The sequence below is a fragment of the Cyprinodon tularosa genome, unplaced genomic scaffold, assembly GCF_016077235.1.
Source record: "Cyprinodon tularosa strain WSP-4 unplaced genomic scaffold, ASM1607723v1 ctg9, whole genome shotgun sequence".
NCBI lineage: Eukaryota > Metazoa > Chordata > Actinopteri > Cyprinodontiformes > Cyprinodontidae > Cyprinodon > Cyprinodon tularosa.
The window spans coordinates 1705757-1722199 of record NW_024039673.1 but is presented as its reverse complement, the minus strand read 5'-3'; the positions used below and the strand labels follow the sequence as shown (position 1 = coordinate 1722199).

Here is a 16443-nt window from a genome sequence, read left to right as displayed (position 1 = left end):
CTCATTATCCTCTAATACCTGAAAATAGGAAACATCGAACACTCTTGTTTATGTTTACAATAAATAGTGGGGGCAAAAGCAACAGACTTTTACTGTATTTTTTTTTTTTTTTAGCATTTTTCGGGATTTTAAGAGATAATGCGATTATTTTATAAAATTAATCCATAGGATTATAACCAATTGCATAAATATCTAAGAAAACCTACAATATTTATTCTTTGATGCGTCTGAATTAATTTTTATAACGGGTTAAAATGTGTACCTTTATCTAAAACCTTAATTTGGTTTACTCTTGAGACTGTTGGTGGTGTCACTATTTGTTAAGATTTAATTAATATACAGTAGTATTCAATCGAAAAACATATATTAACTTTTAGGGCCGCTCAGTGGCTGCCTTGCAGCAAGATGGTTTTGGGTTCGATTCCCGGCCAGGGGTCTTTCTGCATGGAGTTTGCATGTCCTCCCTGTGCATGTGTGGGTTCTCTCCGGGTACTCCGGCTTCCTCCCACAGCCCCAAATCATGACTCTTCAGTTAATTGGCTTTTTCAAATTCTCCTTAGGTCTGAGTGTGTTTGAATGGTTGCTGGTTTGGACAGATCACCAGAGTGTCTAAAGTGTCTGTGTGTATAGTCTCTGTGTTGCCCTGCAAAGGACTGGAGACCTGTCCAGTACCCCGCCTCTCGCCCATAGACAGCTGTGACCCCAGCGTGACAGAAAAAGGATGGATAATATAAAGTTACAGATTCATCAATGAAGAAGATGAAAGATCATTTAAGGCAGTGTGAAGCATAAAACATTTTTTCAGGCTTTTTTAAAAGCAGCCTGCTTGCAGTACTGTTGCACTGCTGCCACCTTCACAAGCTACTTATCCAATCTCCAGTCAAATGATCTAATGACTCCCTTCTACCATGTCCATGTTAACATAGATAACTTTGCTTTTCCTTCTACTACTCAAGTCTTTAATCTAAAATCATAAGAGGTTTTATCTTTCATAACCTGCTACTTCTATTACCCTCTTAAAAAAAATTTTTGTCTGCATTTAATATACCGTAAAGGTGCTATTTCACAACGCTAAAAAATTATCTTTCTACATCATACCATTTCTTTGTTTTAAAATTATTAAATTACACAATTAGAATGCAGTTATCCCTTGACTTGCCCAGTTCAGATGCAATGAAGGTGAAAGATGTAAATCTCACCTAAAGGAATTACCAAAGGAGAATTGAGTTTTTGTACTTTCTTGAATATGCAAAATTATATAGGTTTTAGGATAATTACCATTGATGATGTGAGTTTATTACACCTTAATATTAGCTCCCTGTTGCGCATCAGAACTGATATTTTCCCCAGTAGTTTATCTAATTAGGCCAGTTCCTCTGTCTGGCTATATACAGTTATAATCTTCCTTCTGTACGTGGCAAACATTGGGGAATAGAATGAGAGCGGTGTGCTTCAGCTAAGAACAAAGTGTAGTATTTTGATAAGGCTGGAGCCGTGGATGTCTCCTCATCTGCAAACGTGTATGATGTAAAATGTGATGATGTGACAGACTGGAATTGCATAAAATGCCTCTTTAACTGTTAATTGAGGCCACTTCCCGTGAAGTGAGCCCAGCTGGTAAGCAGCTGCCTCCTGTAACTCTAAGCAACTTCTCTGATCTGAGTAAGATTACAATTTCTATCAAAATCTGTTGTCATGTCTCATGGTTATACATTATGAAGTGTTATTTAAAGAGTTTTTCTCGAGTGATCTCTTTTCAGGAAAAAGAACCGGAGACAGAAAGCTTCAAGGTGTAGACACAGAGCCTACATTTAACATCACAATATCCTAATATTCATCACTTAATATAATTTATAGGAGCTAGTAAGGAATTGTATTGCTGCTAAGTGTCGTGATTTATATTGGTCTATACCCAAGGAGACAAGTTTGCCCTTGTTCTTAGTTTTCATTTTCTTTACAAACTAAGATGTTTGGTTGATGTTATCACTTTGAAACATCAGCAAGTATAAAGACAAGTGAGCAAATCAAGGATGGGTTTTAATTGCAGGATTTGACAAAATTTTAAGTTTGAAAAAAAAAGCACTGGATAAAACAGCTTTGTCTGCCTTGCATCTGTTTGGTTTGATGACAACATTAGAAAACAAACAGTGTTGGCAGTAGTTGACAGGATGGTAATCGGGTGACCTGTGACAGATTTTGACATAGATTCCAGGTATTCTAGTTAGATTGCAGCTGGATAGGCTTAAACCTCAGTTTAAGTCATTTTTACAAAAAAAGCTGGATAATAGCTTTAACAAGTTTTTTTTTTTTTTTTTTTTTTAAAGCCATCCCTATATGAGGAAAACATTCTTATACTTGGTTTAAATCAAGTATTGACTTACATTGTAGGGTCTATGTCTAGTAAGAACTGGATAGTTGTGGTTTTTGCAGAATACGGTCTGTGCGTAGTGCCAAGTTGGCTTAAGGGGAAAAGAGGAGGCTCATAAGGAGGGTACCAGTCTTAATAGAACTATCACTATAAATAACATTGAGGAATCTGTGGCATAATTATGTTTATGTAAATTTAAGGTTAGCTTTATACAGAGGCGTAGCCATAAAATCCTAACAAGGGTCAATAACCAATGTACATTGAGGGGTGTCCGAAAGGCGCCAGAACCTCACAGTCAATCTACGCTGTTCCTACAGGAACGAGGACAACATCCATGTTTTCTAAATAAAAACTAACTATACTTTCCTACAGCCTTTGCTAACAAATAGACACATATGTAGTTAAACACCCATGCTGTCTAAATAAAAGGTATGGTAGTCTTTCAGGTTTGAGGTCTGGGGCGAAAATATTTAACATTGTTATTACCTACTTTTATCCATAATCGTTCTGCAAAAAATTTATTTATCTATCATTCAGGGACATATAATTTTCTTTTTACCCCAAATAACACAAAATTTGGTTCTAAAAAGAGTGTGAATTCTTTATTTATTATCTTTAGTTGTAAAGTAATTGTTAATATATGTAAATTTTAAATGTTTAATAAGTTTGAACATTCCCCTTGAGAGTATTACTGCTGCTACCATCTGTATTAGAGAGAAAAAATGTAAGGGGTGGCCACAGGGGTGGTCAATGATTGGCTAAGGGTGGCCATGGCCACCCCTGGCCCCCCTTCCAGCTCCACCCCTTGTTTTATATACACAGGTTCAGGATTAACAGGTGTTGCAGCCAAATTATTTTCTAATCGTGATTGTTTGCGCATCATATCAAACTTTTAACATTTTCATTGTGTTTATTTTTTCAAATCTCTTGGATAACAATATAATCATGTTTCATACAAAATATTTGATATCGACATGATGCACAACGTTTATGACAGGGAGAACCAACATTAAACGGATAAGACCTGTCAATAACCGAACAGTCTGCAAAAGGAATCGGGGAGCAGAGGATATCAGGTTATATTTGAGTTTTTGAAACGGATTAAATTGTATAACAGGATATCATATTTTTTTTCTTTTTTTGCCATGTGGTTCACACTCCTTACCAGTTGGTGGCGGTAATGCTCAACTAACGTTTTAGCCAACCCCCATAATAATTTCAACAGAAGAAGAATAACCGAACAGTGGCGAAAATGACCGAATCGCGACTCGGGAAATGAAGGCTGTGGAAACATGGCGGCCAAGACGCTTCGGCAGCGAGCCAGACGAGGCAGCAGACAAGATGCAAACAACGTAAACACCACAGCCGAAGCCCGGCCGGCGAAAGAAGAAAAAACCGGCGATGAAAGCAAAACAACAGAGAGCCGGCAAGAGTGAGTATGAGTTCAAAGTGAAATAAGTTTGGCTTTACGGGGCTGTGAGCTCCATCTCCAGGGTAACTGACAGCTAACTTAGCCAGCTAGCTCCTCCACATCAACTTCCCACAATAACAAAGCGATATTAAACATTTAGCACGGACCACTGAACAACTGATCAGACTGTCTGCTCTTTGTAATATAAACCCAACAGACAGCTAACTGTTTCCCCTCCACATCGTTGAAGGAAAGCGGTTGCAGCAAGGCTATCGGATCAGATTCATTCATTCTACCTGAGGTTTTATTTACTAGAAGTAATCTCAGATTTCCGACGTCAGTCCTTGTAATGTATCGTCATAAAAGCTTTTTAATTTCATTTTGGCCGTTGTTTTTGCTGCCTGGCTGAAGCCACCTGAAAGTAATGTTGACAGCCCGATATGATGACGTGTCTTAATAAAAAAGGCAACATGAGGATCAGATCTGAGATATCTAGTGCAAGATGTAAAAAAAAAACTGTTAGCAGAATTAAGTAGAAGGCTGCTAAAATAGAAATATTACCTCAACCTGCAGGATTTGTGAATTAGGAGCATTTTTTGCAGGCATAGTAAACCAGTGATGGGTGTCATGGAATATATTTTGCTAGTGCTGAATGACTAATGTGACAGGGGAAGAGGTCTTCACAATTCGATTGTTAATGAAAATATGAGAGCTTCAATATTTCTTTTTACTTTTAAAGAGACAGATGTTTTTTTGTATTAGTAGTAATGTTATTTATGACATTCCCTCTGGTATTCTGACATTGTGAGAACAAAAACTCCAATTCAGTGAGAGAAGGGAGGTTTATTGGGCTTTTAGCAGCCTGCTGACCAGCAGTGCACAGAAGCAAGGATGCATCTTTATGATTTATACTATAAATCATAAAGACGAGTTATAGGTCTTCAACAGGGGGTCCGCGACCCCTAGAGGGTCCCCGGAGGTACTGCATGGGGTTTTGCAAAAGATTTGGTTGATTTTTCTTTGTTTTTTTATATTCCCCCCTGCAATTTTTTCTACTAATTGAAATGTCTTTAAATACACATTAAAATTAATTCAACAGACTGTAGTGAAGAGATAAACGGAGGCAGAAGATGTCTTTAAGTCATCAATGCACACATTCAGCGACACACAGGAGCTCTTTCAAGCTGGGCACCGTTTCATTCACAACACCTATCCCACTTTAGTTACATTACTCTATATGTAATAGAGTGACTAAAGGACCAGTTTGATATAACATCATTTCATACAATATATAATTAGCTCCATCTCGCAATTTTCATTTAAAAAGAGTATGGAGCGTTGTCTATTTAAGAAATGTTAAAGTTGTTCCAGTGCTGTGAGTATCATGCAGGGGAACTTTAAACAATTTCTAAGCAAAGATTTCTTCGGTTTTAACAGGCCGATTAGTCGAGGAGGTCAGGTATGGGCGCCAGAAGGGTCCACAGCGTTTAAATGCCTACTTTCTGCACGTTTTTGTGCTGCTTTGCTCAGCAACATCTCCGACTGTGACGAGACGTTTAACTACTGGGAGCCTGTGAGTACAACTTTCTGCTAAAAACGTCAAGTGTCCTCTCCTTTGCAATACTAATAAAAAGCAAACTTGCCTCACTGCCTACCTGGCAAACATTTTGCTGTTTCACTTGTTTATGTCTTGTTTTGTTTCCACAGATGCACTTTCTCTTGTATGGGACAGGAATGCAAACATGGGAATATTCCCCGTTGTACGCCATCAGGTCATATGCTTACTTATGGCTCCACGCTCTGCCGGCCTGTTTGCATGCCCATGTTCTACAGACTAACAAGGTAAATGCAACAATTTCTTTCTTTGTTTATTTTGATCTGTTGGTATTTTTGTGTTAAGCTAACAGCTATAAAAGCTTTCACAACAATCTTCCATCAGATCAATAATATGAAGAAATCAGTTTTTCAAAGGGCAAATGTTTCATGTTAAAATACAAACTGTTGTAACTAATGTTGTATAAACATTGTGTAATAAAAAGTTTTTGTTATGATTGTGTTCCAGGTGTTGGTGTTCTACTTTGTACGATGTGTGTTAGCATTCTCCTGCTGTGTCTGTGAACTCTATTTTTACAAGTGAGTTTCTTTTCTCTTATTGCAGATTTGTATTATAGCATTTTAAGTTTTATTCTGCCTCATTAAAAGAAAATAGAAATAAATAAAGTCACTATCAGGACCTAACTGAGCATAGAGATCCCACTCTGATGTTGGCATGACTCTGCAATGTTGGAACTGATGAGTGAGGAAACCTCATTTCTGAAACCGATGCTTTCCTAAGATGGGGCCACCACTAAAGGCTAGGGGAAAAGTAAACGGCAAGGGGGAGATGATTAATTATGGCTCATAGATCTTAGTTGTAACTTTTGCCTGAAGTAGAAAAAAAAAAAATAATAATATATATATATATATACACATATATATATATATATATATAAAAAGATGTATATTGTGAATTGCTATTTTTTTTGTAGTTTTTTTTTTATTTTATTTTTTTTACCTCTTTAGGAATTGATAGGAGTTTTCATAATCTGTAAGGTTAACTTTAATAACCTAAACAGCTACTGTTTAGTTTACCAACTAAACAGCAATCTCTGTGTGTGTAATCATCCCATAATAAGATATTCAAATGTAAATAGGTTTTTTTATATCCTGCAAATATCTTGCAAATCCGTGTTACTTTTTAGTTCCCTTTTCTTATTCCCTACCTCCTAGTGCAGGGGTCGGCAACCCAAACTGCCCTTATATATGGCACAGGGTTATTGCAAGACTATAGGTGTAATGAATTTAGTTTCAATGTGTAAAAAGGGATTCAGGAAGCATCTTGGGTCGGATCATTTGGTCATGAAATCCTAAAGAGGTTATTTTCTGGTATGTTAGTAAGAAGCTGATAATTCCATCAATCAAACTAGATAGTAGTGAAAAATGACCAGAGTTCTCGTTGGAAGCAAGAAACAAACAAACAAACAAAATACAGCTAAAGGATTTTAGTCTGTGACTTCTTTTTAATACATTTTTATCTTTTTGGCCAGGCAGTGCTTGGATGCATATTCTAGTGTGTTTGAAACTAAAGCAAAGCTTTTGGTCTGTTTGCTGCGGTACAGGGCGGTGTGTAAGAAGTTTGGTTTGCATGTGGGGCGACTGATGTTAGCATTCCTTGTCCTGAGCACGGGAATGTTCTCCTCCTCGGCAGGTTGGTCACCCTTATTCCTAGCTTTTCTGCTTTTATCATTTGATGCTTTTAATTTATTAAATCGCTTATGGAAACTAACATGAACAGAATTAAATCTTCTTTTCATTCAAAGTATCCATTTTTCCTTCTCAGTTTTTATGTCTACGTTGCAGTTGAAACAGAGATAGATTTTCTGCTTTTAAAGTTATTTTTGTAAAACAAATGAATAAATATAAAATAAAAATAATTGGAATGACAAACATGTCCTGAATGTTCAAGTCTATGTTTTTTCTTTTAGCTGCAATTCTGAAAAGTTCATTTTTTTTTTTATAAAGGTGATCCACTTTATATTATTAAGATTTGGTGTTGCAAAAAGGTCCAAGTCATTTTGCATGTTTCCTCTTCCCTTATGCGGCTTCTGAAGCTAAAGCTCAGATTAAACAAATTCATTTCAAATTGTTTTTTTTTTTTATACTACCTCACTCCAGAAATAAAGTAGCATCAAAGGTAAATAAATGTGTCCAGTTTATATTCAGAAAAGCATAGTCTGTTAAAAAATATAACATAGGGAAAAACTATGTAATTATAATTATGGAACAGACAGTCAATTTCAGTTCATTAATCTGATTTGTTAAATGTTTCCTGGCTGAAGAAAAAGCAGCCGATTGCATTTAGTCACTAACTGCAGCAATCTCTCTTCTTAAACGAGCATCTGGTGACAGTAGACGGTTGATTGTATCGGGTCCTTATCTCTGCAGCATCCCTCAGACCTCTAGTTAATATTCTTACAGTGCACAATGCTTCTTTGACAGCTTTTTTTTCTCAGATTTTTGTTTCTCATCATTCATACTTTTTATTTTGTTATATCTTTGCTCTTTCTCCTCAGCTTTTCTACCTTCCTCTTTCTGCATGTACACAACCCTGATTGCCATGACTGGGTGGTTTCAGGACTCGATACCGTTGGCTGTTATGGGTGTGGCTGCCGGCGGAATCGTCGGATGGCCATTTTCTGCTTTGATTGGGTGAGATTGTAAATTTGAACAGTCCTTTTTTAATAAGTAAATCTAGAATATTTAATTTACTTATTTATTTTCTGTTAATGCTGCTTTAATAATCGTCCCTCCAGGTTTCCGATCGCGTTCGACCTGCTGGTGATAAGGAGAGAGTGGAAAAGTTTCCTGATCTGGTGTGCCCTTGCTTTGCTTCTGTTGCTGGTGAGAATGTTTACACTAATTCTTTGTTAAATAAAGACATTTAAAAATCTCTATTATCTTCTGCAAAGGAAATCTCCAGCCGTCTCTTTAGCGGATTTTTTGTCAAAGTAAAATGTAATGAAAGAGATTATAATTTGTTCATAGGATTCACCGTTTTATGATTTCTAACTGTGCTCTTAAAACAAGAAATGTGTGTATGTGTCATTTGATCATATTTTCCAGGTCCCTCTGGTTGCGATTGACTCCTTCTTTTATGGAAAACTGGTGATTGCTCCGCTCAATATCCTGCTTTACAACGTCTTTACCGAACATGGGCCTGATCTTTATGGTAACCTTCACAAATACATCGCAACCGGGTCTCAATTTATTTATCATGATGATGCTGCTTAGAAAATTCTTTAAAAACAGCTTAAAACTCTTTGGGACATTATAATAATTAAAAAGATCAATTTAAAAAGTTTGAAACTGTGAGAAACGGTGCTTGTTGCTTAGTATCCAGATTAATGTTATCACTGGAACATATTAGGGGAAAAAAAAAATTTGGGCTCCATCAATCAGCTAGTTAGTGTAGAGACAGAAAGTGCCATACATGAGCCAGGAATGGATATTTTTTATGTGTTCATTTATAAAAATAGCCGATTAAAATATTACATTAATTAAATACTAATTTGCTATACATTTTAATTAAATGTGAATATCCTAAATATTTTATGTTTACAAAAATGTTAACTCTTGACAGTATTTCAATTTTTTTCTTTTCTAAATAACACTTTTAGACTGCAGAGCAGAATAATAAACCAATCTGGAATAATCTCATAGAATAAGTTAAGCCGTCTCATCAGATGTCCCTACAAAGCAGAGCTGTAAAAAATAAAAGGATTTAGTAGGTTATTACTTTTCAGAAAACTATTTCCAACATTTAAATGATTAATTGGACTGAAAGATATATGCAAATTAAGTTAACCCAAGTGGTAGTTCCTGCATCCAAAATAACATTGTTTGGACCGAAGGTCAGTTTGATGTCACAGGGAGTGTTTCTGATGTTTGTGTCTCTCTGTTCTTAGGTACAGAGCCATGGTCTTTCTACTTTGTTAACGGAGTCCTGAACTTCAACCTGGTGTTTGCTTTGGCGCTGTTCTCCCTACCGCTCACTGCCCTCATGGAGACACTGTTGCACAGGTTCAATGGTGAGTTCTAATTATTTTCCTTTTCTCTTTCTTATTTTTTTTTTGCTTCTTTATGGTAACAATGCACTCAAGTTTTGTCGTCTGCTGTTGTTTTTGTTACCAGATATAGACATTTAAAGGCACAATCTAAGCCCTGTAAACTGCATGGCTGGTGATATCTTTTGTTTTAACATCCCACTTTAATTGTGTAATATACCCATTCATTGGTGATCATATAACAGAGTGAGGTGTTAACTATTGGTATCGCCTTGGGTGAGACCTGCTCCAATGTCCCTGACAGACAGTTCGACTGTTCCAAAGCTGTACCTAGAGCCAACCCCCTGATACTGGTACAGTTTGGAAGCTCCTCCTTCAATCTTTCTAGAACGGTTTCTTACCGTCTTTGCAAGAAGGGAAATCGGGTGTAATAGCTCACTCTATTATGGAAGAACCTGGGTTATGCAAGTTCTTTTTCCAACTTTTTTTGGTGTTTCGGTATGAGAGATTCTCTTGAACTGTAAACACGGCTCCTGAGGAAGAAGGTTACTGCGAGAGGGCCCAAGATGTACACACACCTCTAGTAGAATGTGCCCTCAACCCTTGAGGAGATTTCAAACCTCTCCAGCTGTAGGCAAAAGAGATGGCTTCCACAATCCAGTGAGACAGTTTCTCAGACAAGAAAAGGACTTCCCCTCGTGTCGGGTCGCCTGTGTGACAAGTAGCTGGGGTCCCATACTGACATCAGCCAATCTGGAAACATACATGTAGAACTCGACTGGATGTAGTCTATTAAGACGCTTGTCATCTTTAAAGGAAAAAGTCAGAGGATGGAATGCCCTAAGCTCGACTGTAGCGCACCAAAAATCAGAATCCACTACCTTTGACACAAAAGCAGGGTTAGGACAAAGGCAGACCTATGGAAGCCCAGGAGCAAACTGTAAACATGAAGAGCTAACAGACAAAGCGTGAAGCTCACTGGCATGATGTGACCTTGAGTGGCTCAAATGGGTGATGATAAAGGGCCTCTGTTAAAACAGACAGATCCCAAAGAAGAACCAAGGATCTGGGAACAGGCAGCTAACGGTGTGTCCCCTTCATATAATGACACACTAGTGGGTGTTGCCCTACTTTTCCTGCATTTCCTCCAGAATCTCCACCTGAAACGCAGACAGCAAAGTCACAGCATTAAGAGCACATGCAGACTGGGATGCATATTTGTATGTGCGTGGCAAAATGGAAGTTGTGAGTCTTTCCATTTTATTCGGCAGAGGAACACTTGATGAGGAGATGGTGTGGCGGTCAGGGTGGAGGTGGTGAGCCACTCAGGGCTCCACTGCTCGGGGTTCAGTCTGAGCAGCCCCGGGTTGGGGTCTTGTTCTTGAGAGGTTTTAAACGTGGCTTCAGGAAGGCATGGCTCCTGGTTTTTGACCACTGCTACCACGAGTCTCCTCTCCACTATTTTCTTATGCATAGATGCACAGCGGCCACAGAACTTGCTGTTCATGTGTGCTGCCTAGGTCTGTTTAGGGCTCATGCAGAAGATGGACATTGGGTAAAGATCCTAGCCCGAGATGGTGGACCTGCACGAGGCAGGGCGGGATGCTCCCTACTTTGCTTTCGGCTCCGACCCTTTGGCCGGGGTGGAACAAATAAATGCTAACTGACCTGACAACGCTTGCGGTAGTAGCCTAATAAAAGCTAAACAAACTCTGCTATAACTGAATATAAAGCAGCCAGATAAAACCAGCTTGCCGTAAAGTGAACAGTGCCATTAAAATATGTTGGATAGTAAGCACAATTTTGTAAACCTACTCAATAAGTCCAAGTTGAAGCCTGTGCAACTGTGTTCGGCAACAATATCCTTTATGGGTCATCTGTGAACAGTTAAACAGTTTGCTAGCTTGTAGCCTGGAGCACGGAGGAAGCCTGATATAGTTGCTCACGAGCAGAAAGCAAGAATGATTGTAGAAGGAGCTTTCCGACTGTACCAGTATTTGGGGGGGTGGGGGGGGCTAGGTACAGCATTGGAACCATGGACCCGTCTGTAAGGGACAGACTTGGTGTCATTGGAGTTTAAAAAAGTAGCTGCCTTTAGTTTAGGTATAATTAAAACATTACATGAGGCTCAAGTGTTTTATCTGTACTTATGATCAGATTAGTTTTTATTTAAAATAACAGTTACTTGCCTTTTTGTTTTTTTGCAGTTCAGAACCTGGGCCGCCCGTACTGGCTAACACTCTCTCCCATGTATCTGTGGATGTTGGTTTTCTTCACTAGACCTCATAAAGAAGAACGCTTTCTCTTCCCCATCTATCCCCTCATCTGCCTCAGTGGGGCAGTAGCACTCTCTTCTCTGCAGGTATAACTTGTCGTTTTCCCAGGTCTATGACTCAGTTCCATTTTGTTTTGTCAACAATGATTAGGGAGATAAATCACATTGTTGTTTTTTTCCCCCCAATAGAAATGCTACCACTTCCTTTTCCAGCGATACCGACTGGAGCACTACACCGTTTCCTCCAACTGGCTGGCTTTGAGCACTGTTGTTGCCTTCGCAGTGCTGTCACTGTCCCGCTCTGTTGCCCTTTTTAGAGGTTTGTGCACCAACAGGCTTTGCCCCTCCCTAAGCAGCAGTGCTGGTAGTAAGATTGACATTTTAACGTTAGGTTTGATTTTTGTTTTACTTCATGTTCTTAGGCTACCACGCTCCTCTGGACCTGTATCCAGAATTTCACCGCATTGCCAAGGATCCAACGTTGCACTCCGTCCCCAATGGCATACCAGTCAGTGTGTGTGTTGGCAAAGAGTGGTACCGCTTCCCCAGTAGCTTCCTTCTGCCTCACAAGTTAGTATTCAGTAGTAGCCAGATTTTTTTTATTATCTACTTATTTTTTAGATTCTTTCTTCAAGATCCTTTTCTAATGACTGAGAGAATACAGAAAGACACCAACTAAATACTAAACCATCAAGGGCAGTTGCTGGCATGCCAGCATTCTTTTATAACTACACCTTTTAAAAAAATATTTGTGTAAACAGAAGCACATAAGGTATAAAGTAAGGTTATACACATTAACTTAGTCTGAAGTTTTACAGTGTTCTTCTTTGGAGAGTTGCAAAGGGGATTTCAATTTCATAGTTTAATTCTGAGTTTAAACCTCTGCAAGAAACAAATTAAAGAAAAATGTTTTCGAACCCCAGTCGGCCTCGGCAGATGGCCGCTCACACTGAGCCTGGTCTTCTTGAGGTTTCTTCCTGTTAAAACAGAGATTTCCTCTTCACTGTCGCTACAAGCTTCCTTTGTGTGAGGGATTGCTTTTGAGTCAATGAGTCGATGCAATCAGCTGGTTTTTAGTTGATAGAAAACTTTGAACCAATCTGACTGTATGATCAGGTTTAAGTATAGACGCCTTTAGTGATAGGTGAGGCTCTCCTGCCGTCCAGAGACCTGCACCCCATAGCGCGACTAACTCGGCATAAGCTTTTTGTATAGTTGGTTAATTCATGGCTCTGGTTGTTGGGCATCCTTTGGATCAGTAATCTTGTTTAACCCATTTATAGTGTAGTTTTATTGTCAATTCATATTTTTTGAAATGGTTCACTTTCCAGAATAGTTGTAAATGGAAATGTGCATCAAATCGCTTCTATATTCTGTAAAAATAAATTTTTTAAGATCTTGTGTTCTTTTTTTTTTTTTCTACTAAACACTTATTTTTCTGCAGCTGGCAGCTGAACTTCATTCAGTCTGAGTTTAAGGGGCAGCTTCCTCAGCCTTACGCCTCTGGACCTCTGGCGACACAGATCATTCCAGCCAATATGAACGACCAGAACCTGGAGGAGCCATCCAGATATGTAAGCCCCTCAGTTTGAAAGTGTTTGCTATGGTCTGGCAGTCATTTGAACTGATCTGTGAAATTTCCCTTCTGTGCAGGTAGACATAAAGACGTGCCACTACCTGGTGGACTTGGAGACGGACGAGGAAGCGCCACTGGAGCCTCGTTACTCAGCAATTAAAGAAGAGTGGACGGTCATTGCTTATAAGCCTTTCCTTCAAGCTTCAAGGTACCGTATTTTCACGACCATAAGGCGCACCGGACTAAAAGGCGCACTCTCAGTTATGTGTCCCATTTCTGTATTTAACACACACATAAGGCGCACCGGACTATAGGGCGCGTTTTTTATATACAGGTACAAGTCCTCTACTACCTTTAAATACCTCTACTGCGTATTTAAAAATACAGCGGGGGCAAAACTGAGTATGACTGTGCTTTATTCATGTATTTATTACAAAGTATTAATCAAACCTGGCAGCTGGCCGTGAGACAGACACATCGCAGATGACACAGCGCTGTGATCACTCCTAAATTAACTTAAAATCCTGAAACCTGCTGACGGAATATGTTCGCTTTTATTGCCGGTATCCTGGTGCCTGCAGCTAAAATTATTTAGATGAAAAACACCTGCCAGCAGCCGCGGTGAACCCCAGGCTGCCCAGCCTACAGGCTGCTGATGAAGAGATTTCTGCTGTCAGCGCACCGCTGGTATGTGGGGGTCTGAGCGCCTCCGACAGAAATAGATAATCTGGATGAACTGACTGCAATTATTAAGTTTTCAGGTGGACTTTCTCACTTAAAAACATATTAAAACTACTTTATTCCCACTGATCACAGCAAATATAGCTGCAAGATTTAGATTATTTAGATGAAAAAACACCTGCCAGCCACCGCGATGAAGAGGAGGAGACGCGCCGGGGATGCTGTTGAATTAAGTTTTCAGGGAGAAAAATACAGCGGGAGCAAAACTGAGTATGATTGTGCTTTATTCATGTATTTATTACAAAGTATTAATCAAACCCATCAAAGTCATCATCCTCTGTTTCTGAATAAAACAGCTGCGCTAAATCAGACATGCCAGTTTCCCCTTCTTCGCTGTCAGTCACTTTCCGTGCAGCGCGGCTCCTCAGAAATAATGCCGGCTTTTGCGAAAGCTTGAACAACAGAGCCAGCAGACACGTTAGTCCAAGCATCTACAATCCATCCGCAAACTGTGGCGTAATCTGCCCGGCGCTGCCTTCTTATCCTGAAACTGTGGTCTCCGTCTGTCATCCATCGCTCCCACGCCGCTCGCAGCCTTACTTCGAACGGCTGCTTCACACCGATGTCGAGCGGTTGAAGCTCCTTTGTCAGACCCCCGGGATAACGGCGAGCACAGCGTTCATTTGATTCACCTTTTTTTCACATCGGCTGTGAGATGGGCACGCAGCGATGGTGATGCGTGGAAAAAACCACCTAGTCTTCTCACATACACCTGCCTCAGCCACGCATCCATCCAGCCTTTTCCATTTGCGTTAATATCATATGTCATCAGAGCGCTGTCTGTCTCGCTGGCAGCTCCCAGATCAGCTTCTCTGATTGGTTGATGCGGCGCGTCCAGCAGCAAAACTTCAATTTTTCCATCTCGAGCAGCAGAAGCGCGGCGCTTCAGATGCTTAAACGCTCCCGACGTGCTGCACCAAAATGCGCTGCGGGACCTTTTGCTGCGTCTATACGCTCGTCAACCATTGACTTTGCATGTAAACTCGCTGCTTCTGCTGCACCTGCTGGGTCCGGTTCACATCGATGTCGAGCAGCGTTAATTTGTTTCCCCATGTTTTTCACATCAGCTGTGAGATGGGCACGCATGGAGTTACATATTAACAGCGATGGTGAGGGGTGGAAAAAAAACACCTGGTCTCCTTACATTCAGCCACTCTTTCATCATCTCCTCAATGAGGTGGTCTCAAAAGTCGCAGTTACAACACACATAAGGCGCACCGCACCATAGGGCGCACCGCACATTTTGAGGGGAAAAAAAGACGTTTAAGTGCGCCTTATAGTCGTGAAAATACGGTAGTTTGATAAAATAAAAGGACTTTTAAAATTTTTGATGCTCAAGAGGTTTCATATTAAATCAGTTCTATATTTATGAGGTGCTTAAAGTAATTTTTTTTTCAATGTTTACTAAAGGATGAGCGATGGATACATATTTAATTCACATATTTTTTTCTCAGATCTTCTCCTATCTTCAGAGCCTTTTACATCCCGTTCATATCGGACCACCACACCACCTACAGGAGGTACATGATCTTGAAAGCTCGACGGCAAAAGCAGCCTCGTAAGCGGGCCCACGGCTGACATTTGGACTTCATCCCTCCCTCGAGCCTTTCCAAGATTAACAGAGCCCCAACTAGGAGTTGGTTACTTCTGTTCAAAGCAGCTGGTTTCTGTGTCAGTGTGCATGTGATTTGTCTCATGAAATGTGTGAATTAGCAGACCTTTTAAGGATGTTATGTCTGATTTGGAGCAGAGTGATTGTGAGTATGGACATGTGATTGCCAATCCTCAGCTGGGCTTTTTTTTCTCCTTTTTTTTACTGTTCTGTGTCTGTCTGTAGATTAATGTCTTCAAGTCATAAGCAGAAAAAGGATTACTCTTACCTTAAAGAGGCCACGGCACAACAAATCCAAGTGTTTTCTTTATACGCTCTACTTGAAAATGTGGCCTGAATTGAAGGATGTCTTTGAACATTCGATCTGAGATAGACTATTATGTGATGACTGCTTGTTTGGTGACAGTAAATGTGTGGAGATGAGTGAAGGTTTGTTGTTATCGGGGTTCCTACATAGCCTTCAAAAGCATGGCCTTCCTTCTTTTCTTTCTATGGCCTTTCCATCTTGGCACAATCATCTCCTTCCTACAATCTTTTTTTTCTTTAAAATTTTATTTCATCCAGTGTTGGGTTTTTGCAGATTTATAGTATGATCTTCTGAAACATATCTGCCGTAAATTAGCGGTAAAATTTGGTGTTCGCTTTTATCTTGGCCAAACCTTTTTACAGAAGAATCTGGAGATGTGCGCCTGGACAAGTATTGAATATTGAAATGAGAAGTATGTAGGAACCCTCTGTTAATTTATCTTGTGAATAATGTAAATAAATCCATGATTGATTGTGAGTGCATCTCTGTCTTTTTTTGGTAAAACTAAAAAACACTTGGAGCTTACCCAAGCAGTTTATTTATAATCTCA

General features: G+C 39.5%; 1 protein-coding gene across 1 annotated transcript; it reads left to right on the top strand.

Annotated features, from left to right (window-relative positions):
* Positions 1-3602: 3602 nt before the first annotated feature.
* alg9 (ALG9 alpha-1,2-mannosyltransferase) lies at positions 3603-16370 on the top strand. The gene is made up of 15 exons (XM_038274005.1): positions 3603-3800; positions 5217-5352; positions 5487-5621; positions 5842-5912; positions 6938-7026; positions 7892-8027; positions 8132-8219; positions 8442-8547; positions 9284-9406; positions 11590-11744; positions 11847-11976; positions 12080-12227; positions 13102-13231; positions 13311-13441; positions 15429-16370. The coding sequence occupies exons 1-15, from the start codon at positions 3661-3663 to the stop codon at positions 15550-15552; spliced, it is 1842 nt and encodes a 613-aa protein (XP_038129933.1). The 5' UTR covers positions 3603-3660; the 3' UTR covers positions 15553-16370.
* The last annotated feature ends 73 nt before the right edge of the window (positions 16371-16443 follow it).